The sequence below is a fragment of the Giraffa tippelskirchi genome, chromosome X (assembly GCF_054371585.1).
Source record: "Giraffa tippelskirchi isolate mGirTip1 chromosome X, T2T-mGirTip1v1.2.pri, whole genome shotgun sequence".
Lineage (NCBI taxonomy): Eukaryota > Metazoa > Chordata > Mammalia > Artiodactyla > Giraffidae > Giraffa > Giraffa tippelskirchi.
This window is the reverse complement of record NC_137289.1, coordinates 135,335,115-135,359,195: the sequence shown is the minus strand read 5'-3', so window position 1 is coordinate 135,359,195 and position 24,081 is coordinate 135,335,115. Positions and strand designations below refer to the sequence as shown.

The following is a 24,081-nucleotide window of genomic DNA, read 5'->3' as shown; positions in this document are numbered from 1 at the left end:
TGCACGGTTAGTGTTTTGGTATTGCCCTGCTTAGCATATATGTGTTCTCTTTTCCCCTTCTCGTGGTACACAGAGTGCCCTGGGTACATACTCAGGTTGATATGTAATATTTTGAGTTCTTTTGTGTCATGGCTCTTTTTTGGTCCCCAGTGTATTCATGTTTGCAGCCTGTGGAGTGTTTATGACATCAGGATAATAGTACATCTCCAAATGAAATTTGGTTTATTTACTTTCAAATATGTCTCCCCTGCAATCCAGTGACTATGGAAGCAGTGTGGTGGAAAGGCGCATAATTTGATTTGAATAGAAATATGTGTAGGTATAGTTTTAGATATTTCTGTTTATTAAAAAAAGAAATCCCCTTCCTTTATCCTTGGGGCTAGTTATCCCACTTTTATTGCTGTGATAATACACAAGAAGGAAGCAAGTTGGAATAACTGAAAATGCCCACGTTGAACTCAATTTATTTTATTTGAATATATCTAGTTATCTGGACTTATTTGATGTATAGATGCTTACAGAAAACTAGACAGAAGCTCTAGGTTGCATTTTTTGAAATGTAGAACTTCTAGTTTAGAAGTAGATTTCTGTAGGGGATATGTTAATATTTATTAATTTGATTAGCTCTGTACGTTGTATCTTGAAGCTATTCAAAGTACTGTAGGAGCATCTGTTGTATCATTTGGAGGCTGCTAGGTTGTTTCAGAAATAAATGCCAAATGCCCTGACAACTGCAATTTGACATAGGTCAGTGTAGGCAGTGCTATGGTGCTGTGTAGGAATTCTTTGTCTTGGCTTCTTGTTGGTAAACCGATACTCTTAAGTACATTCAAGGTGTTATTTTGTGGGCAGGGTAGTTTTTATTGAGTCTTTAGCTTTCCTACTTCCTTATTTAAAGAAATAGTGACAGCTGTCATTTTCTACTTTCAAACAATAGCATCAGTGATTTTATAAATAGAAAATTATTTTCCAGGTGGGCTTGCATCCATGCTGGCAACCCTTTTGTATACATGGCCTCATTTTAAATGGCCAGGACTTTGAATGTGTAAATGGACACGTTTTCAGGCAATTTGGGTAAGGGCAATTTCCATTCTTGCTTCTCCATTTCCTGTCTAAACAACATCTACCAGGTCCACAGCATGTATAGGCAACATTGAATAAAACTTCTAATGAGAAATTTCTTCCAGGTGACCTCCCTGAGAGGCTGGACTGTGAAGAAATCTTAAGAAACTGACCCTGATGAAATTGCCTCTGTTGAGAATATTACTCGGTACAGAAACAGGGAATAGACTTCAGTTATTTTTGGTTCTTGAAAAAATGAATTCTGTTTTTCTGTGTGTGTGTGTCTGTGTATAGGTGGCAGAAAACATTAACCCCTGTAGAAGGTCAAGTCTCAGTTGGAAGTAGGAGAACCCTGGAGAAGAGAATGTTAAATATTTTTTATTGGAATCTCCAGAAACTTGGAATTGTTTCTGCTGTCTGCATATCTTTTATAGATTTATCTTTTCCGGGGTTGTCTGTCTTTACATTTAATTTTCTGGAGGCTGGCACTGTGATTATCAAATGACCTCCAACTCAGCATCACCCGTGGGTGGATACTAATGAATCCTTTTTTAACCTTCCTAGCACTTTTGGAGAGATCAATCAGTAGAAGACGGGACACTGAAGCCATACAGAAAGCCAAAATCCTTTATTCATCTTGCATGAATGAGAGTGAGTAATAAAGAAAATAAAATAACTTACCACCCTTATTTTCCAGAGCTCTATTAATGTTTAAAGATATCGTTTAAGGAAAAAGAGAACTACTAAGAATGCTACTAAGAATGTTGCTTAAAGAAAGGAGCTTGTTTCCAAGGCTGGGTTTTAACTGCCCCTGTCTTAATGCTCTGTTGCTAGCTTGATGGATCAACTAGGAAAATTTTATTCCTGTGGATGGCTTAGATTCTTTGGGTATCAGTTAGTCTGTGAGACATGGGTACAGTCAGAAGGGCAAACCGTACTGCGTGTGGTACAGAAAGCCAAATCTGGAAGCTAGATCTGGTTTGAGAAGGAGCCTATGAGGGAGGGCACTTGGGAGTGTTACTGTGTGCTTTGGAACCTCCTGGGGCCTAGAGAAATCCCTATTTCCAGGCAGGCCAGACTCCTTCTGCTTCTCCATCCGCTTGACAGGCATCTTTGTTGGGGACCTTAGGCCTGTTTCAGCATCTTGGGTCTGATTGGAATGAAAAGAGACACTGGATATTCTACCTGGTCCTCTTGCTCAAGGCTATTACAGAAAGAGGTTAGTGCCTCTGGGAAATGTGTTAACTTGTTTAGGTTTTGGAATGTTATTTAGTGAGCTGAAAGAGGGCAGTAAAAGATAATGGAAGTGTGTGAAGCAATAATTCATTTTTACTGGGGAGTGATTAGTTTTATTGAGCAGTTTCCTTTAGTTAGGGTTGTTCCTTAGTTTTGCAGAGTGTTCTCAGCTTAACATTGCTTTTTGGCTTCGGTCGATATAGCAAGCACACCTTCCATTGTTGGGAATATCAGGCAGGTTCCCCGTTCGCTCTCCTGGTAAGAACATCAGGCCTAGACAGTCACATTGAAGTGGGTGTCATAGGTAGTTCTATCTCTGTGGTTATGGGCAACCCATTGTACCTCTCCTTAAAAAATTAGGTTGGGGCCCTACTGGAATTTTCTCTTGACAAGATATATGCGCTTCCTAGTTTGGTGATCCAGTTTGAAAATCTAACTCTCCCTTCCTACTTACTCCCTTTCAGAAGCGATCGAAAAAGCAGATGCCAAGCCATTATTACATATCCTGCGGCACTCACCTTTCCGCTGGCCTGTGCTCGAATCTAATATCGGTCCTGAAGGGGTTTGGTCAGAGAGAAAGTTCAGCCTTCTGCAGACCCTTGCAACGTTTCGTGGCCAATACAGCAATTCTGTGTTCATCCGTTTATATGTGTCCTCTGATGACAAGATGTCCAACGAACACATCTTGAAGGTACAGTGAGGACTTGTTCATCATGCTTGTTCAGTCCAAGGTTAGCCTTTTGGGTTGCCTTCCCAGGGAAAAAGACTCATACCACCTTAGTGAAATGATAAAATTGAAAATTCTGCTAAATCTTAAGATCTAGACTATTCTTTGCCAGGTTTGCAGATTGTAAATCATGAGCAAACTGGTTATGTCAGCCTTTCAAGAAGCCAGTGAGTGGGTTTCAAGTGATCTGTGATCTGGCTATTAAATATCTACCCTGAGCATGTGTGGGACCCCTTAATTCTAGTGGGGAGAGATGGGCAGAGACTTTCTGAACTCAGCTCTTCCCCTCCCCTCGTTTCTCTGACAAAAGAGTGAACACATGCTCTGGTTCCTTGTTTTCCTAAGATCTTGTGTACATGCCCAGAATTTTATTGTCAAGTTCAGTCTTGAATCTTTTGTCCTTCCTTTCAGAGGATAAGGCAAAACTTGTTCTAAGTGCTTGGTTGCATTTTCTGTTGGGAGAGTAAGCGTCTCTTCCATAAAGGAATGGGCCGCAAGGACATACCCTGAGGTGTGGAGTATGACACTGGAAAGTCAGGAAATTGTCAGAAAACTGCCAACAGCAGAAGATTCATCAGAGAACTTGGCGAGAATGCAAACAGCACTTCTTAAATTGTTTTGTCTTTTGAGTCCCCCTTTTTTTTTTGCTTCTACAATTCCTTTAGTAATGAAAAGTTTGTTGAACCACCGATTTTCTCCCCCTATTCTGTTCTTTGTTAAATCAGAAAATATTAATGATATATTGATACTTTTTATTGGAGTATTGTTGTTTTACACTGCTGTGTCAGTTTCTGCTGTACAGCAGGGTGAATCAGTCGTATGTGTACATATATCCCCTGTTTTCTAGATTTCCTTCCCATTTAGGTCAGCACAGAGCACTGAATAGAGTTCTCTGTGCTATACAGTAGGTTCTCATTTGTTCATGTGTGCGCAGTTGTGTCCGACTCTTTGCAGCCCCATGGACTGTAATCCAGGCTCCTCTGTCCACGGGAATTCTCCAGGCAAGAACACTGGAGTAGGTTGCCATTTCCTTCTCCAAGGTTCTCATCGGTTACTTATTTTTTACATAATAGTGGATGTATGTCAATGCCAATCTCCCAGTTCACCCCACCCTCCCTCCTTTCCCTGTTATGTTTGTTCTCTACATCTGTGTCTCTATTTCTGCTTTACAAATAAGATTATACCATTTTTCTAGATTTCATGTCTGTGCATTAATATATGATATTTGTTTTTCTGACTTCACTCTGTATAACAGTCTCTAGGTCCATTCACATCTCTGCAAATGGCACAATTTCTTTCCTTTTTATGGCTGAGTAATATTCCCTTGCTATATGTACCATAGCTTCGTGATTCATTCCTCTGTTGATGGACATTTAGGTTGCTTCCATGTCCTGGCTATTGTAAATAGTGCTGAAATGAACACTGGGGTACGTGGATCTTTTTTAATTACATTTTTTTCTGGGTATATGCCCAGGAGTAGGATTGCTGGGTCATATGATTGTTCAATTTGGTATATTGATATCTAAATCATATAAATATAAAAACTTTAGGATATATTATTCTCTTTTGATATAAGTTAACTTTAAAAAAATCTATATGCTGGAGTTTATTTTTTTATTAATACCAAGGGACTGGCAAATTTTTTTCTGTAAAGGATCAGATAGGAAATATTTTAGGCTGTGTGGGCTATAATGAACTCTGTCTCAACTGTTCAACTCTGCTGTTATATGTGATAAAGCAGCTATAGATATTATGTACATAAATGAGGATGGCTGTATGGTGGGCTGGCCTGCAGACTGTAGTTTGTCCATCTCTAATTTAGACAATGGCTGCCTCAATAAAAAATCTTTAGTCATTGAAAGAATTCCCATCTCCTCAAGAGGAAATTGTTAGTTACAGAGACAGCTGTATTTTTGTGTTGGGTGATGGAACAACAGCATGGCACTGAGAATATTCTAATGCTCTCAGCATAAGACATGCTCTTCAGTGCTCTATGATCATGGTGATGGCCCAATTGACCTCTGTCCCATGTTGACAGATTAGTCACTTAAACAAACCAACAAACCATGTTTTAAGACTGTCATTCTTGGTAACTTACCTGGCAGTCCAGTGGTTAAGACTCCCTGCTCCTAGTGTAGGGAGTTTACCTGTTTACCTGGCTAGGAAACTAGGATCTCATATGCTGTGTGGCCTAAAAAAACAGACTTTTGTTCTTAATTTTAGAACTATTGTGATATCCTTTGCAAATACATTAAGTGGTGTTTTTTAAAAAATATATTTTATTTTTTTAATTAGAGGATAATTACTTCACTTCATGGCAAATAGATGGGGAAACAGTGGCTGACTTTATTTTTCTGGGCTCCAAAATCACTGCAGATGGTGACTGCAGCCATGAAATTAAAAGACGCTTACTCCTTGGAAGGAAATTTATGACCAACCTAGACAGCATATTAAAAAGCAGAGACATTACTTTGTCAACAAAGGTCCATCTAGTCAAGGCTGTGGTTTTTCCAGTAGTCATATATGGATGTGAGAGTTGGACTGTGAAGAAAGCTGAGCGCCGAAGAATTGATGCTTTTGAACTGTGGTGTTGGAGAAGACTCTTGAGAGTCCCTTGGACTGCAAGGAGATCCAGCCAGTCCATCCTAAAGGATATCAGTCCTGGGTATTCATTGGAAGGACTGATGTTGAAGCTGAAACTCCAATACTTTGGCCACCTGATGCAAAGAGCTGACTCATTTGAAAAGACACTGATGCCGGGAAAGACTGAGGGCAGGAGGAGAAGGGGATGACAGAGGATGAGATGGTTGGATGGCATCACTGACTCGATGGACATGAGTTTGGGTGGACTCCGGGAGTTGGTGATGCACAGGGAGGCCTGGCGTGCTGTGGTTCATGGGGTCGCAAAGAGTCAGACACGACTGAGTGACTGAACTGAACTTTTCAATATCGTGATGGTTTTTGCCATATATCAACATGAATCAATATTATGTATACATATGTCCCCTCCCTCTTGAACCTCCCTCCCACCTCCTTCCTCATCCCACCCCTCTAGGTTGTCATAGAGCACTGGCTTTGGGCTCCCTGTGTTATATATTGAACTCCCACTGGCTATCTATTTTACATATGGTAATGTATATGTTTCAGTGTTATTCTCTCATATCATCCCACCCTCTCCTTCCCTCACTATGTCCAAAATGTCTGTGTCTCCAAAGCAGCAAGGGAAAAGCAACAAATAGCACACAACAGGATCCCATATGGCTAACAGCTGATGTTTTAAGAGAAATCTGCAGACCAGAAGGGAATGGCAGGATATACTTATAGTGATGAGAGGGAAAAACCTATATACAACCAAGATTACTCTATCCAGCAAGAATATCATTCAGATTTGAAGGAGAAATCAAAAGCTTCATAGACAAACAAAAGCTAAGAGAATTCAGCACTTCCAAACCAGTTCTTCAACAAATGCTAAAGGAACTTCTCTAGACAGGAAACACAGAAAAGACCTAGAAAAACAAACCCCAAATAATAAAGTAAACAGGATCAAACTTATCAATAATTACCCTAAGTGGTGTTTTGAAGTAAGTTGGAGAATTTCAACCTTAAATTTACATTTATGCATACTATTACATGATAGTGGCGAAGGAAATGGCGGCCCACTCTAGTATTCTTGCCTGGAGAATCCTGTGACTGGAGGAGCCTGGTGGGCTACTGTCCATAGGGTCGCACAGAGTCGGACACGACTGAGGCAACTTAGCATGCATGCATGCATGCATTACATGATAGATCTTGATTTCCATACAGGTTAAGTAATTGCAAATGCTAACTATTTCACAAATTTCTGGATCTAGCCTAAGAATTGAATTTATGTAAACGTTTTATTATGGAAAACAATACAAGTAAAAGTAAAAAGAATAGTACTACAAAATCCCATATACTTGCCAACCCAGCTTCAACAGAGAAGAGGCATTTTACAGCAAATCTAAGATGTAATATAATTGCACTGGTAAATACATCAGTTTTTATCCAGTGGAAAGGACTATATCACAACCAAGAAAGTAATTGTAATTCCATAATTAACATCTGATACCCAATTAATTTTCAGTTTTGCTGATTGTCCTCTAAAAAAAGTTAACAGTTGGTCTTTGATTCATTTTCCAAATAAGAATCACATGCACATTTAGTTGATTTATCTGTTTTAATCTACAGCATACTAAATTTGACTGATGTCAGGGTAACCTCATACTTAGTGAGAGAAAATTCTTGTTTATAGGAGAATCACAGCTTTAAAAGGCAGGAGAAATAATAGAACTTAAAGATTCACTTCAGTTCAGTCGCTCAGTCGTGTCCGACTCTTTGTGACCCCATGGACTGCAGCACGCCACGCCTCCCTGTCTATTACCAACTCCTGGAGTTTACTTAAACTCATGTCCATTGAGTCAGTGATGCCATCCGACCATCTCATCCTCTGTTGTCCCTTTCTCCTCCTGCCTTCAATCTTTCCCAGTGTCAGGGTCTTTTCAAATGAGTCAGTTCTCTGCATTAGTTGGCCAAAGTATTGGAGTTTCAGCTTCAGCGTCAGTCCTTCCAATGAATATTCAAGACTGATATCCTTTAGGATGGACTGGTTGGATCTCCTTGCTGTTCAAGGGACTCTCAAGAGTCTTCTCCAACACCACAGTTCAAAAGCATCAGTTCTTCAGCGCTCAGCTTTCTTTGTAGTCCAACTCTCACATCCATACATGACTACTGGAAAAACCATAGCTTTGACTAGATGGACCTTTGTTGGCAAAGTAATGTCTCTGCTTTTTAATATGCTGTCTAGGTTGGTCATAACTTTTCTTCCAAGGAGCAAGTGTCTTTTAATTTCATGGCTGCAGTCACCATCTGCAGTGATTTTGGAGCCCCCCGAAAAAAAGCCTGTCACTGTTTCCCTTGCTCACCCATCTATTTGCCATGAAGTGATGGGACCAGATGCCATGATCTTAGTTTTCTGAATGTTGAGTTTTAAGCCAACTTTTTCACTCTCCTTTTTCACTTTCATCAAGAGGCTCTTTAGTTTTTCTTCACTTTCTGCCATAAGGGTGGTGTTATCTGCACATCTGTGGTTATTGATATTTCTCCCGGCAATCTTGATTCCAGCTTGTGCTTCATACAGCCCAGTGTTTCTCATGATGTACTCTGAATATAAATTAAATAAGCAGGGTGACAATGTACAGCCTTGACATAGTCCTTTCCCTATTTGGAACCAGTCTGTTGTTCCATGTCCAGTCCTAACTGTTGCTTCCTGACCTGCATACAGATTTCTCAGCTTTAAAAGGCAGGAGAAATAATAGAACTTAAAGATTACCATTTTTTAAAAATCCCTAATTAATAAAAGGATCAAAGCAACTGTCACCAATGGCTGCTGAAACTATTAGATGAATGATTGATTTGAAAATTCAGGAGAGAGCAGACTGTTATCAGATGAACCCAGATATCAATGGTAGGCCATTGCTAAAAGTGGGACAACCAGGTTTTGTGTGCCTCCTGATACTATGCAGTGGGAAGCATAAGCTATCACCAATGATGCCAAAAGAAAAGGAAAAATATGAACTTGGGTCTAATCAAGCCTGTAGTTTGAATACCAGCTTATGGGAAACATGAGTAATAGAGGATCGCAATAATCAATTTTTAGCAGCTTGCCTTGCACACTTATTATTCAATTAAACTGATCCTAGAGACACTGAACTGTTAATAATAGAACACTTGCCAAATGTAAGGAGGTGCTCATGTGCTTACTACTGCTCTCCTCTGCCAAGGTGGCAGCTTCTTCCAAACTGATGTGTTTGAGCATGGCCTGGCATTTGAGTGCAGTGTGTGTTTGCTTTAGGTATATCCCTGTTCATACCATTTTGTATGAGGGGCTATTCACACACCTGAGTTAACAGGATAGAGCTACAGTCTTTCTAACCATGACGCAGCTGCTAGAACTTCAAGCATATGTCTAGGTATTGGTAGGAATAGCTTTCTTCTGAGATCTGCATAAAGCCCAGTGAATCTGATAACAAAAACTGTGTATCGATGGCTGCCAATGTTGTAAAATTTGTGAGTGTTGCTTTTGTTAGAAGTAGTTAAAACACTAAAAAAAAAATCTAAGTGAATATTTGGAGCCCATGAAGCACCTTTTAAGTTTTGTGGAACGTAATTTGAAAACCACTTCTATAGTGGGAAAAAGAGTAGGCTTTGGTGTTTAAAGAGATTGAGACTTGGCTTTGTGATCTACTCACTGAATGTCTTTGTGCAGGTTGTGTCACCTCTCTCAGTCTCATTTTCCCCAGGTGTAATGAAAGGTTGATTCGAATTTACTTTTCACTGTTGCTGTGAGATTTAAATGGGATGAACTTGCTGACAATTCACAGGATAGATACTGGTGCACAGTAGCGCATGGCAAAAACTACCTTTCTCTTAAATCGTGATCAGGCAGCTTGTCAGCACCATTTGGGGAATGTTTCTCTTCAATTTTTGTGCCAAACGTACATCTCAGATCTCAAGTTCAGATGCACAAGAAACAGGCATTTTCTTTAGTCAGTCTCATCTCTGTCGCTGAACTCCCACCGCACCTTCTAGTTGGAAACTGAGCCAGTCTAGACCCTTCCTCACTTGCCAGCTACTTCATTTCTCAGCCTTCTCCTTGGGCAGCGATCCCCAACCCTTTTGGCACCAGGGACCAGCTTCTTGGAAGACCGTTTTTCCGTGGACCGGGAGTGGGGGATGATTCAAGTCCATTACATTTATTGTCGCTTTATTATGATCACATTAGCTCCACCTCAGACATCAGTCATTAGATCCTGGAGGTTGGGGACCCCTGTCTTAGGGGACTGGAGCCCCTCTGATCATCAGTTATCTCTTTCTGAAAAGAAACCTGCCATCCCAGCCCCTGTGGCCCCTTCAGGTGTGCCTCTCTGCTGCTGGGGCCCTGGGCCCCCAACTCCCTCTCAAATCCTGCCATTTTCTAGGGGCATTGACTGGTCCCTCTGCTCACAAGAAACTCTGACTTCTTTGACTGCCTCAAAGGTCTTCTTTCTGCTCTGGGAGAACTCTCTCTTACCCCTAAACTCTTCTCCCTCAATGCATTTAGACTTCCTTTTCCATCACATTCTGTTGCTATTTTCCTCAATGTTCTAGGCTTTTCTAACCCCACAAACCCATGGGGATAAGGGGAAAAAAAAACTGCGTTGGGAAGGCACATCACTGTGGGCATACTCTTAGGTGTTATCTTTGGGTGAAGAAAAAAGGCACTCTTCCAATGGGTATTCCCATGCTGAGGACATGTGGTTTGGCAAGCTGGGGCTGCTCAAAGCTATGCGATGGTGCTCCAAGTTCCCCTGTGGCAGGATGACAGAAAATTTGCCACAGACTTAAATGGGAGAAAGGAAAAACAAAAATACACAAGACAGCAGAGTAGTGCCTCAGAACATATCTTGCTACATGTGTTTGGGTTCATTTTGTGTAAGGAGATAGCAAGAATGAAGATTTAAGGGACAATAAAAGACTTTGGAATATCTGTGGTCCTAAAAGAGTGTTCAAAAGGTCAAGGTTGTGTTAGTGTGTGTTACCAGAACAGTGACTTGAAGTGATCATCACCCAGCGGCCTGCATTTGTGGACTCTTAGTAAAATCTGTAAGGACGATAAGGACAGACTCTCCTGGAGATAAAGATTTTCTTTTTTGTCCTATAACTACATCATAATGTGGGAGATGTTTCTTCTTGTATTACTGTTTTCTTTCCTAACCTGTGTGTTGTTTCAGTCAGAGAAAATAATTCATATTTCAGTTCAGGGTATCGGATTTCCTAAACATGTATTTTGTTTTCTACTTGCAATATTAAGATCAGTTACACACGCATGGATTAAAAAACCTGAGATAACATAGTGTCCTAATATTGGCCTCTTGAGAAAGTCTTTTGCCTCAAGCGTTTGTCTGTTTCTAGTTTTAGTTGACTAACCTTATTCAGTCAGTTTCATATATTTAAGAGGTTCCCTCGGAACTGTAGCAATCTGAAGATTAAAAACAGGTCTGGTAACTTCACTTGAATCATCTAAACTTTTACAATAAATGGATTTAACTTCATTTCATCAGAGGGAAGCTTTGGCTTTCTTGATATTGTCTACACAGTTTCCTTTCCTTTGAGACTAAAGCTCAAAAAATTCTCCAAGTGGTTCAACTCTAATTGAAAGCCAAAGCATCTTAATCATAATATCGTGTTTCATGTTCCTGGCTTACTTAATTTTTGGAAGAAAGGGTGGTGTATTGGGAATTGGAATATGATGAAGCCAGGCTGGCTTGTGACTTGGTTGTTTGGGGCCAATTAGAGAAGAAGATTGAACAAAATAATTTGAGGTTTTTAGCAATACACCCAGGCAAGGTCGATATTATGAAAACAGCTTTACCCCCCAATTAGCTTAACTTTTTAAATGTGTGGATAAGATTTAAGGTAGAAAATTTGATGTTGGGTTCAGTTTTATTCGGTCTTTGGGCAGTTTCTTATACTCAAGAAAGAACAGCCAGAAATTTAGAGGAAGTTCTGGAACTTTAAAATTTTTATTTATTTAAAATTTTACTTACAATTAAATTCACTTTTTGTGAAGCACAAGTCTGTAAGCTTTTACAAATTCATGGAGTCACAGAATTACCACCATAATCAAGACAGACAATTGTTCGTCCCATCACTTCCCCCAAATTTACTTTGTGTTGCCCTTTTGTAATCATCCACTCTGCCCATCCCCTGTTCTCCATCCCTGTAGTTTTGCCTTTTTTGGGGATGTGATTAAAATATGCCCATATTGTTGCATGCATTCCTTTTTATGGGTGAGTATCACAGTTTATCCATTTGCCAGTTGAAGGACATTTGGGTTGTTTCAGATTTTTGGCAATAATGAATAAAGTTACATGCAAGTTTCTGTGTAAGTATAAGTTTTCATTTATCTTTGGTAAGTGGCTAGGAAGTGATATTGCTGGGTCGTATGTACGTTCAGTTTTGTAAGAAACTATCAGACTGATTTCCAAAGTGACTCTGTTATGTTACATTCCCACCAACAGTGTATGAGTGAACTAGTTTTTCCACATCCTCACCAGTACTTGGCATTATCAGTGTTTTGTTTTTTTGGCCATGCCATGAGTCATGTGGGAACTTAGTTCTGCAACCAGAGATTGAACCTATACCGCTTGTAGTGGAAGCAAGAAGTCTTAACCACTGGACTGCCAGAGAAGTCCCTGATATTATCAGTGTTGTTTTTTTTTTTTTTTTTTTTTTTGCCATCCTAGTAGATGTATAGTGGTATTTTACTGTGGGTATCATTTACATTTTCTAATGACTAGTGACTTTAAGCATGCTTTCATAAATTTATTTTCCATTTGAATATTTTCTTGGGTGAAATGTCTGTTCAGATCTTTTATCCAGTTTTAAATTGGGCAGTTTGTTTTCTTACTGAGTTATGAGGGTTCTTTATATATTCTGGATGCAAGTCCTTTGTTATATATGTGATTTTCAGATATTTTCTCCCTATCTGTAGCTTATCTTTTTTATTCTCTTAACAATGCCTTTCACAGAGCTAAAATGTTTAATGATGATGAGGTCCAATTTATTTTTTCTTTTATGTATCTGATTTTGGTGTCATATCTAAGAATTCTTTGTGTAACCCCAGGTCAAAGATTTTCCCATATGTTTTTTACTGAAAGTTTTATTTGTTGTTGTTGTTCAGTCTCCAAGTTGTGTGCGACTCTTTGCGACCCTGTGGACTGCAGCACTCCAGGCTTCCCTGTCTTTCACTATCTCCCAGGTTGCTCAAATTCATGTCCATTGAGTCAGTGATGCCATCCAACCATCTCAACCTCTGTTCCCCCTTCTCCTTTTGCCTTTAATCTTTCCCAGCATCAGGGTCTTTTCCAGTGAGTCATCTCTTCGTATCAGGTGGCCAAAGTAACATAGCTTCAGCTTCAGCATCAGTCCTTCCAGTGAATATTCAGGGTTGATTTCCTTTTGGATTGACTGGTTTGATCTCCTTGCAGTCCAAGGGACTCGCAAGAGTCTTCTCCAGCACAATTCAGAAGCATCATTTGGCACTCAGCCTTCTTTATGGTCCAACTCTCCCATCCATACATCACTACTAGAAAAACCATAGCTTTGACTATACAGACCTTTTTTGGCAAAGTAATGTCTCTGCTTTTTAATACACTGTCTAAGTTTGTCATAGCTTTCCTTCCAAGGAGCAGTCTTCTTTTAATTTCATGGGTGCAGTCACCAATCCACAGTGATTTTGTAAGTTTTATATTGTTAGGTTTTATATGTAGTTCTAGATCCATATCGTATTAATTTTTGTGCAGGTCGTGAGGTCCAGTTTGAGATTCATTTTTTTTGGCAAATGGATATCTGATTATTCTAGTACATTTTTTTGAAAAGATTATAATCTTCTCTTTGATTACCTTTAAGGTGCTGAAAGTTTTCATTCAAGAAATTATGCTATAATTTTCTCTAATAATAATTATACATATTTAGTTGTCTGATTATTATTTGTATTTTCATCACCTATTTTAAACTTTCCAGAGAGGGTTCTAAAGTTTGCAAAGATTTCTCAAAGCAAAATCACCTCTCTGGATTTTGTTTCTCCGCCCATCAAATGGCGGTGAGGGGGGCGCGGAAATCAGATAATCTTATTTCAAAGTCATTTAGCTTTGACATTATTTAGTATTGTTAGAAACTCAGAAGGTTAGAAACCATGAATCAGGGAAACAGGGGCAGGTCTCTGATACTTGATAACTGTCATTGATTTAGTAATGGTGACACATGCTCAAAATATGGCAGGGATCCTGATCTCATGACTCATTAACAAGGTACAGAAGAATTTTCAGTGCCAGCAGAATGCTTTGTTTTTTGTTTCAACAGCTGGACCAAGCAGCGCTCTCCCTAGCCGTGAGGGAAGACTACCTCGATAACAGCACAGAAGCCAAGTCTGTAAGTTTTCCTCATTCAACTCTGCATCTTGTCAGACATTGTGAGGTTCATTAGTTGTTCTAAAATCCCTAACTCTTTACTCAAATGGAGCAGTGTGGGTGTTTGACGACCATATTCCCAATGTAGGAAGCAAAGGCCTTTTATTTGGGCAGATAAATGGCCCTCCCTGTTTTCCGGAAGTCTGGACATGAAGGCTGAGCACTCCCTGTGCTCAGTGCCCTCACAGTTGAGCGGGGAAGACAGTGCATTAAATGTGATAACCAAGGAGTGGTCTTGCAGCCAGCCCTCAGAAGTGTGGACAGCTCTGGGTACATTGCAGAAGCGTGGGAATGGACACCCAGTTGACCAGCGGGTCCCAAATTGTATTGCTTAAGAATCACCTTGGAAGCTTCTATTAAATGTTGATTCTTGGGCCTCAGCCATGGAAAGTCAGATTTAGTAGACTTGAAGTGGGGCCTAGGGATCTGTTTTTTTTAATTGGTGCCCCAGGTTAACATAAGGTTAATGAGAACCAGATGGGATCAATCCGCTCAAACTTCTTGCTTTGGCTTGGAAACCTAGTCATTTCCTGGAGATTGGATTAGAGTTGGTTTATTCCTGACACTTTGTATTCATTTTGGAACTTTTGTTGAACTTCCAAGGGAGCCTCAGGCCTGGGGGACCCTTGACTAGGGAGGCTCGGGTTTCTGGCCTGGCCTGAGAATGCAGGGACTTTGATGGGGCAGTGCTGGCTCTCACGGAGTCCCTGCTCCTTTGCTGATAGGAAAGCCTGTATCTAGAAGGCTCTGAAGGGCAGGCAGGATCCTCAGCGACTTTCTGGCTGAGGACACTCATCAAAGAAGGTTGGCAAGTGTTCCTTCTTGAAATTGGACAGAATGAACTTTTACCAGTCTGGAGGCACCTCTGTTTCTACTTGGGTCACCACCTGGTATGCAGCCATGCTTGAAATGTTGTCCCCGCCCTGTAACCAATCAGTCCTGTAGACTCTGCCTTCAAAATATCTCTTCCCCCTGGTGCCTCCTTTGTCTCCCTACTGCCCTAGGGCAGATCCTTGTTGAGTCTCCTTTTAACTATTCCCTCCTCCCCTTCATTCCATTACCTCCTTAGCACCACTTGGCAAGCTCTCAAAGTACATCTCCCAGTGTGCTTTTGCTCACAAGTTAGACTCTGTGTTCCTTAGAGGGAGTTCAAGGGCTCTTCACAACCTAGTCCCAAACCACCTTTGCTGTCTCACCTATCTTTATTCTTCCCCCAACAAAAGCAGCTCGCACACCTCTCAGAAGGACGCCCCTGCTCCTGAATCTGTCCCCTTTAAAAAAACTCTCTCCCTGGTTTCTCGAGGCTAGAATTCTCTAGTTCTTGAGTTTCCAAGCACTTAGCAGCTTTATTAAAGACTTTATTTTGGTGTTGCTAGTGTTACAGTTAGTAATGGTGTGTTTATCTCCTTCACAGGATCACACACTGGGAACTAGACTTAAGTATTATTTAGTTTTTCATCTGTACTCCCCCCATGTGCACAGAAGACTTAGCAAGACATCTTGCATATGTGTTGATTGAATAAATATTTTTGGAATTTAACTGGAAATTGTGAAACATTTTTAATTATGACTATCTGTGAGGCTTGCTTACTGATTCAACAAATATTTATTAAGGGCCTGCTATATGCCAAGCACTGTGCACGTCTCAGGGTCATAAGCATTATAAGAATAGCTTTGCAGAATCAAGGTGTATATTAGGGAATCTTATTCCCATAGCATAACTATGAAACAGTTTAATACCTGGTGTATTGAGTTCTTAAAATGTACCTGAAAGGAGAAGGGACCCACCCCCACCCCCTGACACCCACACACAAGATTCCTCAACCCCCACAAAGTAAGGTCTTCCTCTCCAATAGTATGTGAGTAGCCTGAAAATGGGTTCCTGAACATGCAGTGAGGAACTTCTGCATTTGCTCGGTTTCTCTTCATCATTCTTCTCATCTTTCCTTTCCTTTCTCCCTGAGATAGTGAGGAGAACTTGGTAAAAACCCTACAAAATGGAAAAAAAAAAAAAAACATTCGATTGCTGGTCTTTTGTTTTTAGTGTGGAGATGGTAAATTGGGCTGGAAGAAAATAAATCACAGTCCCCACTAGTCTTCATGGATCATGCCTCCTGCTTTTAGCAACCAGTTCTTTCCCATTATTTTATTAATATTAAAGCCTTCCTTGCCTGGAAAGAGGAGTCTGGACTCATTTGTAGATGTTTCATATATCCTTAATATTACTGGTTGCCAGAAAACAAATGCTCTTGATTCTTGGTGGCTGGATATTTCTGTCTGTCATGGAAACAGTACCCAAGTAGCCATCATTCTTCTTTGTCCCAAAGTGGTAGGTGAGTGGCTGGTATTGCATAATGCCCATACCATACTTTGAGTACAGAGTGAAAATGATGGGCATTTATTTCCACCTGCTGTTTCTGCTCTTCTGTGTTCCTCAAACATACTTCCCTAATAGACTCTTGTCATGGTCCCTTGCTTCTTTATCTCTTACAGTATCGGGATGCCCTTTACAAGTTCATGGTGGATACTGCCGTGCTTTTGGGAGCTAATAGCTCCCGAGCAGAGCATGACATGAAATCGGTGCTTAGGTTGGAAATAAAGATAGCTGAGGTAAGTCTTCATCTAAAATCTTTTTTTTTTCCCTTCTCCTTATTTTAAAGGTGATATATCTGGCATGAGAATATATATAAAAAATCATTCTGTGGCATTGTCCTTTGGGTCCAAGATAGAACTCATAGCACCCCTCTCTGGGACGTAGCAGGAAGAAAAACCGTAACAGATAGAAGAGCTCTTCTTCCGCCTCTGCTTGAAGCCCAGTCAGCGTCCACATGCTCCTCAGTGGTGGACAAAGAACAACAGGGAGAGGCTCTCTCTGTTTTCCCAGGGAAATGCCTGTTTGGCCTCAACTGAAGAATATGCATTTGATAAATCCGTATGAAATTGGCTTAAGTGGAAGGTTATTTTAATTTAATTTAATTTTAATTTATTTATTTTAATTGGAGGCTAATTACTTTACAATATTGTAGTGGTTTTGCCATACATTGACATGAATTAGCCATGGGTTTACATGTGTTCACCATCCTGAACCCCCCTCCCACCCCCCTCCCCATACCATCCCTTGGTCATCCCGGGGCACCAGCCCTGAGCATCTGTCTCATGCATTGAACCTGGACTGGCGATCTATTTCACATATGATAATATACATATTTCAATGCTATTCTCTCAAATCATCCCACCCTCGCCTTCTCCCACAGAGTCCAAACAACTGTTCTATATATCTGTGTCTCTTTTGCTGTCTCGCATATAGGGTTATTGTTACCATCTTTCTGGGAAGGTTATTTTTAATCTAGTTTACTCTTTACACCATTCTGATGCAGAATCAGTCTCATCTAAGATTGAGGCTTTGGGAAGTCTAGCCACATAATTCGATGTAGACAGTGTATAGGGCAGGCTGGTAAGCATGTATTAGTTCTTATACCCAACCCTGGTTTTCATTCTTTTCTTGCCCCACTTTCATGAATGTCATTGTGTCATATGCTGTGTTCTGTGTGAGTCAGCTTTTAAATTCTTTCAGGCTCCTGGTGGAGACAAAAAGACCTAAGAACAAACTTGAGGGAGACTAATGAGAAATCCTAAATGGTTATCTTTGTTCAAAGAATAACTTTTCTAGAAGAACCAAAGTATAAAATCTTTATACGTCCTCAGGACTGGACAGAACAGATATGATGAAATCTGCTTGGGGGGATACACGGTAGTGAAAAAAAAAAGATACTTTTATCAAGAAGTGGTTGTGTATTTGTTGGTAGTCTTTTATAATAGAAGTTGGTAAAAATCTTGAAGTGCTTAGGAGTCCAAGCGCTGTTTGGTTTTGTGTTTGGCGAGGTGTGGTGGGGTGGCAAGGTGGGAGCAGGCTGATGGATAGGGTCTGGAGGAGTTGGCCTCTTGGCTGGCGTGGTGTACATGTGTGTCTTTCTCCAGACCCCCTAGTCGCAGCACATACAGTTCCTTCCTGTGTGTCACCTTTGAAGATGGCAAAGACTGCTGCAGATGTTCTGGAGTCAAAGACTGGGCCTCCCCGCAGTGTCTAGAGGCCATCTGGATTTCCTTCCCAGGCAAATTGGAGATCCAGAGACCTCATTTGGACTGAAGCTCCGATACAGCGGGAAAGGCCTTGCCCTGAGCCAGGGATCTGAACCAAAAAGGGAACTCAAAACAGCTGGGCTGAGGCAAGACTGGGAATGGTCAAGAGGCTAAATGAAGTGACAAATACGTGGGGTGGAGGAAGGAGCTGGCAGAGAGCTGAAAACAGCTCTAAGGCCAAAGGGCTCCAACCTGGGCCTATGAGTCTGAGTAGAGCAAGGAAGAGTGTGGACATTCTCTGAAGTGGTGATTGAAATAGAGGCAGGAGGTTGCCTGTGAGCTACAGGAAGTCTCTCCCATGGATGGTGAGGAGGGAGAAGCTGAGGGCACTGAAGAGAAGAGGAGGAAGATGTCTGCCACTCAGCCTTCTGTGATTTTATCTTGACAAATCCATGGCGCTTGGGTTTTTGCCAGCTGATAATACTCATCTCTGTATCTTACATCCCAGGTCACTAGGGACCTTCAGAATTAGTGGGGCACATCATACCAGGCAGACTTCTAAAGCTGGGAAGACAGGACAACTTTGCCAAGCCTCCAGAAGTCCTTGTAAACGCAGCCATGGAAGTGTGCATTCAGCTAATCCCAACTAGAGAGATGTGAGCCTAAGGGGAGGTCTTGTTGATGGCATGGCCCTTGGGATTGGAGCCAAGTGGAGTTTAACTGGAAAGACTTGCAACAGAAAATGAATCACAAGCAAAGTCTTGACTTATGGTTCAAACCATGAGGGTGGTGATGGTGGACAGGAGTGCAAGCATAGGAGAGTCCTGTGTGAGTTGGAAGGTGGCAAGTTTAATGCAGGGGAATCAGATGATGGAGGGCCTTAAGGCAAAATCATGATGTGTTGAGCAGTATGAGGAGCTACTGCCTGTCTGCAGAAGTGATTAAGATGGCCCTTGAGGAAGATGATCGTTGCTGCTCTTCTCAGATTAAATATGGCAGAGCCTAAAAGCTTCGATCTGATGTAGCCAAAATTGCCAGGAGCACAAGTGTTGGGAATGGAAAGAGTGTGAAGGGTCAGGGCTGGAGAAGCAGATGTGGAAATATGTCTGGGTGGTAACTGAACCCATACCCCTAGCAGTGGGGCCAGGGAAATCTCCAGGCCAGAGAAACCAGAGGGGAGAAGGGAAGTGAGGGATGGAACTGTTGACAGAACGATCACTGGTGGCAGTGCTGTTCAGATAGTCTAGTGCTCTTAGTGAGAACGTTCCCCTGGGAATGAAGGGGTGGTCTGTAGTTTATGAACTGTGGAGGTTGTTACCTGGATACTACAGGTGGACAGGGGATGTTTGTCTCAAATCACCCAATTTTAGCATGGCTGTCTACCCCAAGCCAGTAATAGATTTCATCCATCCACATGAAAGGTTAGAGAGGGATTCGAGTAGTTATTTTTGTACCAAGTCCAGTGTTTCACACTGAACAGGAAAGGAAAGTTTCCTTTTATTTTCTTAATCCTGCCTAAAGTGATTTTTTTTCCCTCCTCTCTCCCAGGTTCGGCACCACACCAAAATCTTGAAAAAGTTTATGATACTATACAGATGTTTTGGCACATGTAAGAAGTAGTTATGCAGTTACAAATGGTTTGTTTGAAAAAAATAACCAAAGTCTCTTTCCACCAGATAATGATTCCACATGAAAACCGAACCAGTGAGGCCATGTACAACAAAATGAACATCTCCCAGCTGAGTGCTATGATTCCCCAGGTTAGTGAAAGCAATCCAGGAAATTGTATCTCAACTGGTCATTTGACAAGCAATTCTGTTTCACCTGTGTGTAAAATTTTGCCTCACAAAAGCTACCGTTGGTCTTCTTGCTCATCGCCATCTCTGTCAGTCATCACATAAAATATCCCTTGTCTATGCATTGGGATGCTGTCTGCTGTATGGAACAGAGAACTTTTCCAAGAGTGGCCTAAAAACTTAAAGCCTATTTTCCTTATATAGGCAAAAGTCTAGACATAGGTTGCTGTTGATGTTGGTTTAGCTGTTGCCCAACGTTGTCAAAGATCCAAGTTCTTTCTTTCCATTCCACTCTTTTTAGCATTGTGGCTTTTTGACTGCATATTTGATGACTCAGGGTTGTAAGGTGGCTGCCGTAGCTGCATATGTCACATCTGTCCTCAGAGCAGGAAGAAGGGGCAAGCCCCACGATGGGCCATGTTTAACCCTTCTACCAGGAAAAACCAAAGCCTTTCCACGTGTCATCCCTTTATTTCTTACTGAGTAAAACTGGGGTATGTGGGACTCCCTCCTTACAGGGTAGGCTGGGCGAGTGAGTGACTGGCTTTCCATTTCACTTGTGGAGGCAGGCAGGGGAGCAAGGAAAAGGAAAAGCCTGGAAAGGACTTTCCGGGTAGCCAGGCCAAAACGCCAAGAGAGTGATGCTGCGAAGGGGAGACACGTGTTACTCTGTGTGGTTTGTTTCCCTCTGTGTAAGAAAGGCTGTGCCAGAGGGAGAACCAGAAATGTCGCGGGGCATCTATGTCTCTGGGGACAGGAGAGTGAATGAGCACGGAAGGGGGCTGAGTGCAGGGAGAAGGGAGGTGAGTGCTACTGCAAAAGGATGGAGAGAGAGAGCAGGAGAGAAGGTGGGAGGAGGAGGGGGGAGGGTGAGAGTGCACGAGGGGCTAGGGACATGAGTGCATGTGCTGCTGGGTGAGTATGTGCGCACATGTGTGGTCCGTACACAGATGGCACAGAACACGTTCCATTTATGATTCAGCCAGCATGTCTGGTCTGGGTGGCAGTGATCAGGCATTTATCTTCTAGATTTGAGCAGTTGCATGTTTATTTGGTCTGAGATCACCAGCCATGGATTACATTCCACTGACTCTGGTTGCCTTTCTCCTTGATTGTTCCCCAGCAGAGGTTCTCTCACTGTGTTTTTTTGTCTTTCTCTCCTCAGTTTGACTGGCTGAGCTACATCAAGAAGGTCATCGATGTCAGACTCTACCCTGAACTGAAAGACATTGGCCCCTCAGAGAACGTGGTGGTCCGTGTCCCTCAATACTTTAAGGATTTGTTTAGGATATTAAGCTCCGAGAGGAAGAAGTAAGAGCTTTCGTGTGCATTTTACTGTGACTTTTATTTTTCCTTTGAAATTATAAGGTCTTCCCCCTCGTGTCCTTTGAAAACTGTTTTTAGAGAAAGTTACATCAAAAAAGTCTTGGGGAAACTTGTGACAAATGAGCTGAGACCATCATCTGGTGTAGTTTATTTACTATGATGACAACAAATATACAATGTTTTTGCCCCTTATTTCTGATCTTTCTCCATATTCCCTCTGAAAGCCTAAATTGTTTATTAGTTTTGGAAACTAGTTATATAGTGATGTTATTTTTTGAGGTTTCTATATGAACATCTTTGTTTTCCTCTAATTCATTCTTAGTCTTTGGCTGTTTTTTTCTTCCTTCTTCTTTTAAGCCAATAAGTCACTTTGTGTCAATAAACCAAAGTGCCAATACTGAAAAGACTTAAGACCACTCAGAAAGCTGTAGAAAAATTAGACTGGTGAAAGAATGTCAGGAGCTGTCAGGTTTTTCTTTTTTTAAACAATATTTTAGAGTTTGTTGCTTTGTTCCTTTGGCACTACAAAGCAAGGAAATTCTAAAAATGTCCAGGAAAGATAATTTTTTTAATTGACATATAGTTGATTTACATTGTTGTGTTAATTGCTGCTATACAGCAAAGTGATTCATTTCTAATATACATTTTTTAATATTCTTTCTCATTATTGTTCATCATAGGATATTGACTATAGTTCTCTGTGCTATACAGTAGGACCTTGTTGTTTCTCCATTCCACATATAAAAGCTTACATCTGCTAACTGCAGCCTCCGACTCCATCTCTCCCCCAACCCCTTCCCCCTTGGCAACCATTAGTCTGTTCTCTATGTCCATGATTCTATTTTTATTTAATAGTTTCATTTGTGTCATATTTTAGGTCAGGAAAGAGAATTTTGCATCCTCATGAAGTCATTCAGATTTGACTACAGAAAATGAAGCACAGGAAGGTCAAATAGTTCACAATCACAGTTTCATAGGCTAATTGTTGGACCATGATTAAAAATCATATTTTCTTTTAAAAAATATTTGTTTGACTGTGTCAGGTTTTAGTTGCAGCATGTGGGATCTAGTTTCCTGACCAGGGATCAAACCCAGACCCCCAGCATTCAGAGCATGGCATCTTAGCCACTGCACCACCAGGGAAGTCCCCCAAATCATACTTACTTATTTGGACTTAGACAAGGTTATGTTGCCAGGAATTATGTGAAAAAAAGAGGCACCTGGAGAAATCCTGGGAATAAAATTTACCATCCATCCCCACCTATGAAAACATTTAGACACTTTTGAAGAGCTCTTCTTTTTAAGATGCTATTTTCTTATAATAAAAACAGTGTGTTGTTCATTGAAGAAAGCATACAGAAAAGGGAGAGTAGAAATAATAAATTCATTTCAGATTCTGTGTGGGGTGAAGCCTTGATAGTCCAAGTGTGATCTGTGGATCAGTAATGCTGGCAATGGCACCCCACTCCAGTACTCTTTTGCCTGGAAAATCCCATGGACGGAGGAGCCTGACAGGCTTCAGTCCATGGGGTCACTAAGAGTCGGACACGACTGAGCGACTTCACTTTCACTTTTCCCGTTCATGCACTGGAGAAGGAAATGGCAACCCACTCCAGTATTCTTGCCTGGAGAATCCCAGGGACGGCAGAGCCTGGTGGGCTGCCGTCTATGGGGTCTCACAGAGTCGGACACGACTGAAGCGACTTAGCAGCAGCAGCAGCAGCAATGCCAACAGCATCACCTTGGGCCTCTGGTAAAAATACAGATCCCACCAGTCCTCCTCTGTAGATCTGGAGCGAGGCCTAGAAATCTATATTTTAACAAGCACCCCAGGGATCTTATGATTAGTTTTTTGGGGAGATTCACTGCTTTAGAAACTTTTTCATGTGTACTTTCTAGCTCTGAAATTTTGTAAAATATGACCCAAATGATTTTGTATTCTTATGCCATTGAGTTACTCAACACTTTTTAAATTGTGGTGGTAATTTCTGTTGAAAGATGGAGTTTCCATGCTATGTATACATTCTCCAGAACTTAGTGAGTTGGTTTCTTCCAGTGTCTGTGTTATCTTCAGTTGTAAATTAGGTAATTTTTGAAATTGTACTAATTTTATTTCCACAAAAGCCTAATTGACAAACAGGGAATAACAGATTGGGCCTTGGTTACTGTATTAGATAATCTCTTTGGTGGTGATTGCGCTTTAAAACTGCAGGATCTGTCATGACAAAAGGGGCCAAGAAAGACCATGACTGAAGGGAGATTTTAATCTGGTTCTTATCAAAATGATAATTTAGATGTAAGCATAGTGAACTACAGTGGAAGAAATGTAAATAGAAAAATTAACAGCAGACATTATGTCCATAACATGAGATGATATGCAGATATTTGAAACTTCCAAATCTCTGTCACATAGTTTACTCTTTAGCAACTGATTCATCAAAAACAACTTGTATTGTGTGTGTGTTTATGAGATTTCAAAACACTGTATGCTTCTTGAGAATTTTGATAACACTTTATTTGCATAGCACAGTAAGTTTTTTTAAAGACCACTTTTACTTATTTTTAAACTACTTTATTTACCTATTATTTATTTATTTTTGACTGCTTTAGGTTCTTCGTTGCTTTGGATGTGGTTTATTTGCGGCAAGCAGGGGCTACTCTTCATTGCATTGTGCGAGCTTCTCATTGTGGTGGCTTCTCTTGTTGTGGAGAACTGGCTCTAGAGTGCACGGGCTTCAATAGTTGTGGTACATGGGCTTAGTTGTTCCACAGCATGTGGGATTTTCCCAGACCAGGGATCAAACCCATGTCCCCTTGTCCCCTG

At 41.0% G+C, this 24,081-nt stretch overlaps 1 protein-coding gene across 5 annotated transcripts in view; it reads left to right on the top strand.

Annotated features, from left to right (window-relative positions):
- The window catches only part of PHEX (phosphate regulating endopeptidase X-linked), a 228,124-nt gene that overhangs the window by 62,764 nt on the left and 141,279 nt on the right, over nt 1-24,081 (top strand). For all 5 annotated transcript variants that reach the window (XM_081565946.1, XM_081565944.1, XM_081565947.1 and 2 more), the window contains 6 exons: nt 1,627-1,713; nt 2,763-2,989; nt 13,949-14,017; nt 16,549-16,665; nt 19,812-19,895; nt 21,097-21,242. In XM_081565946.1, coding sequence (XP_081422072.1) covers nt 1,627-1,713; nt 2,763-2,989; nt 13,949-14,017; nt 16,549-16,665; nt 19,812-19,895; nt 21,097-21,242 — 730 coding nt within the window. The remainder of the gene's footprint in view (nt 1-1,626; nt 1,714-2,762; nt 2,990-13,948; nt 14,018-16,548; nt 16,666-19,811; nt 19,896-21,096; nt 21,243-24,081) is intronic.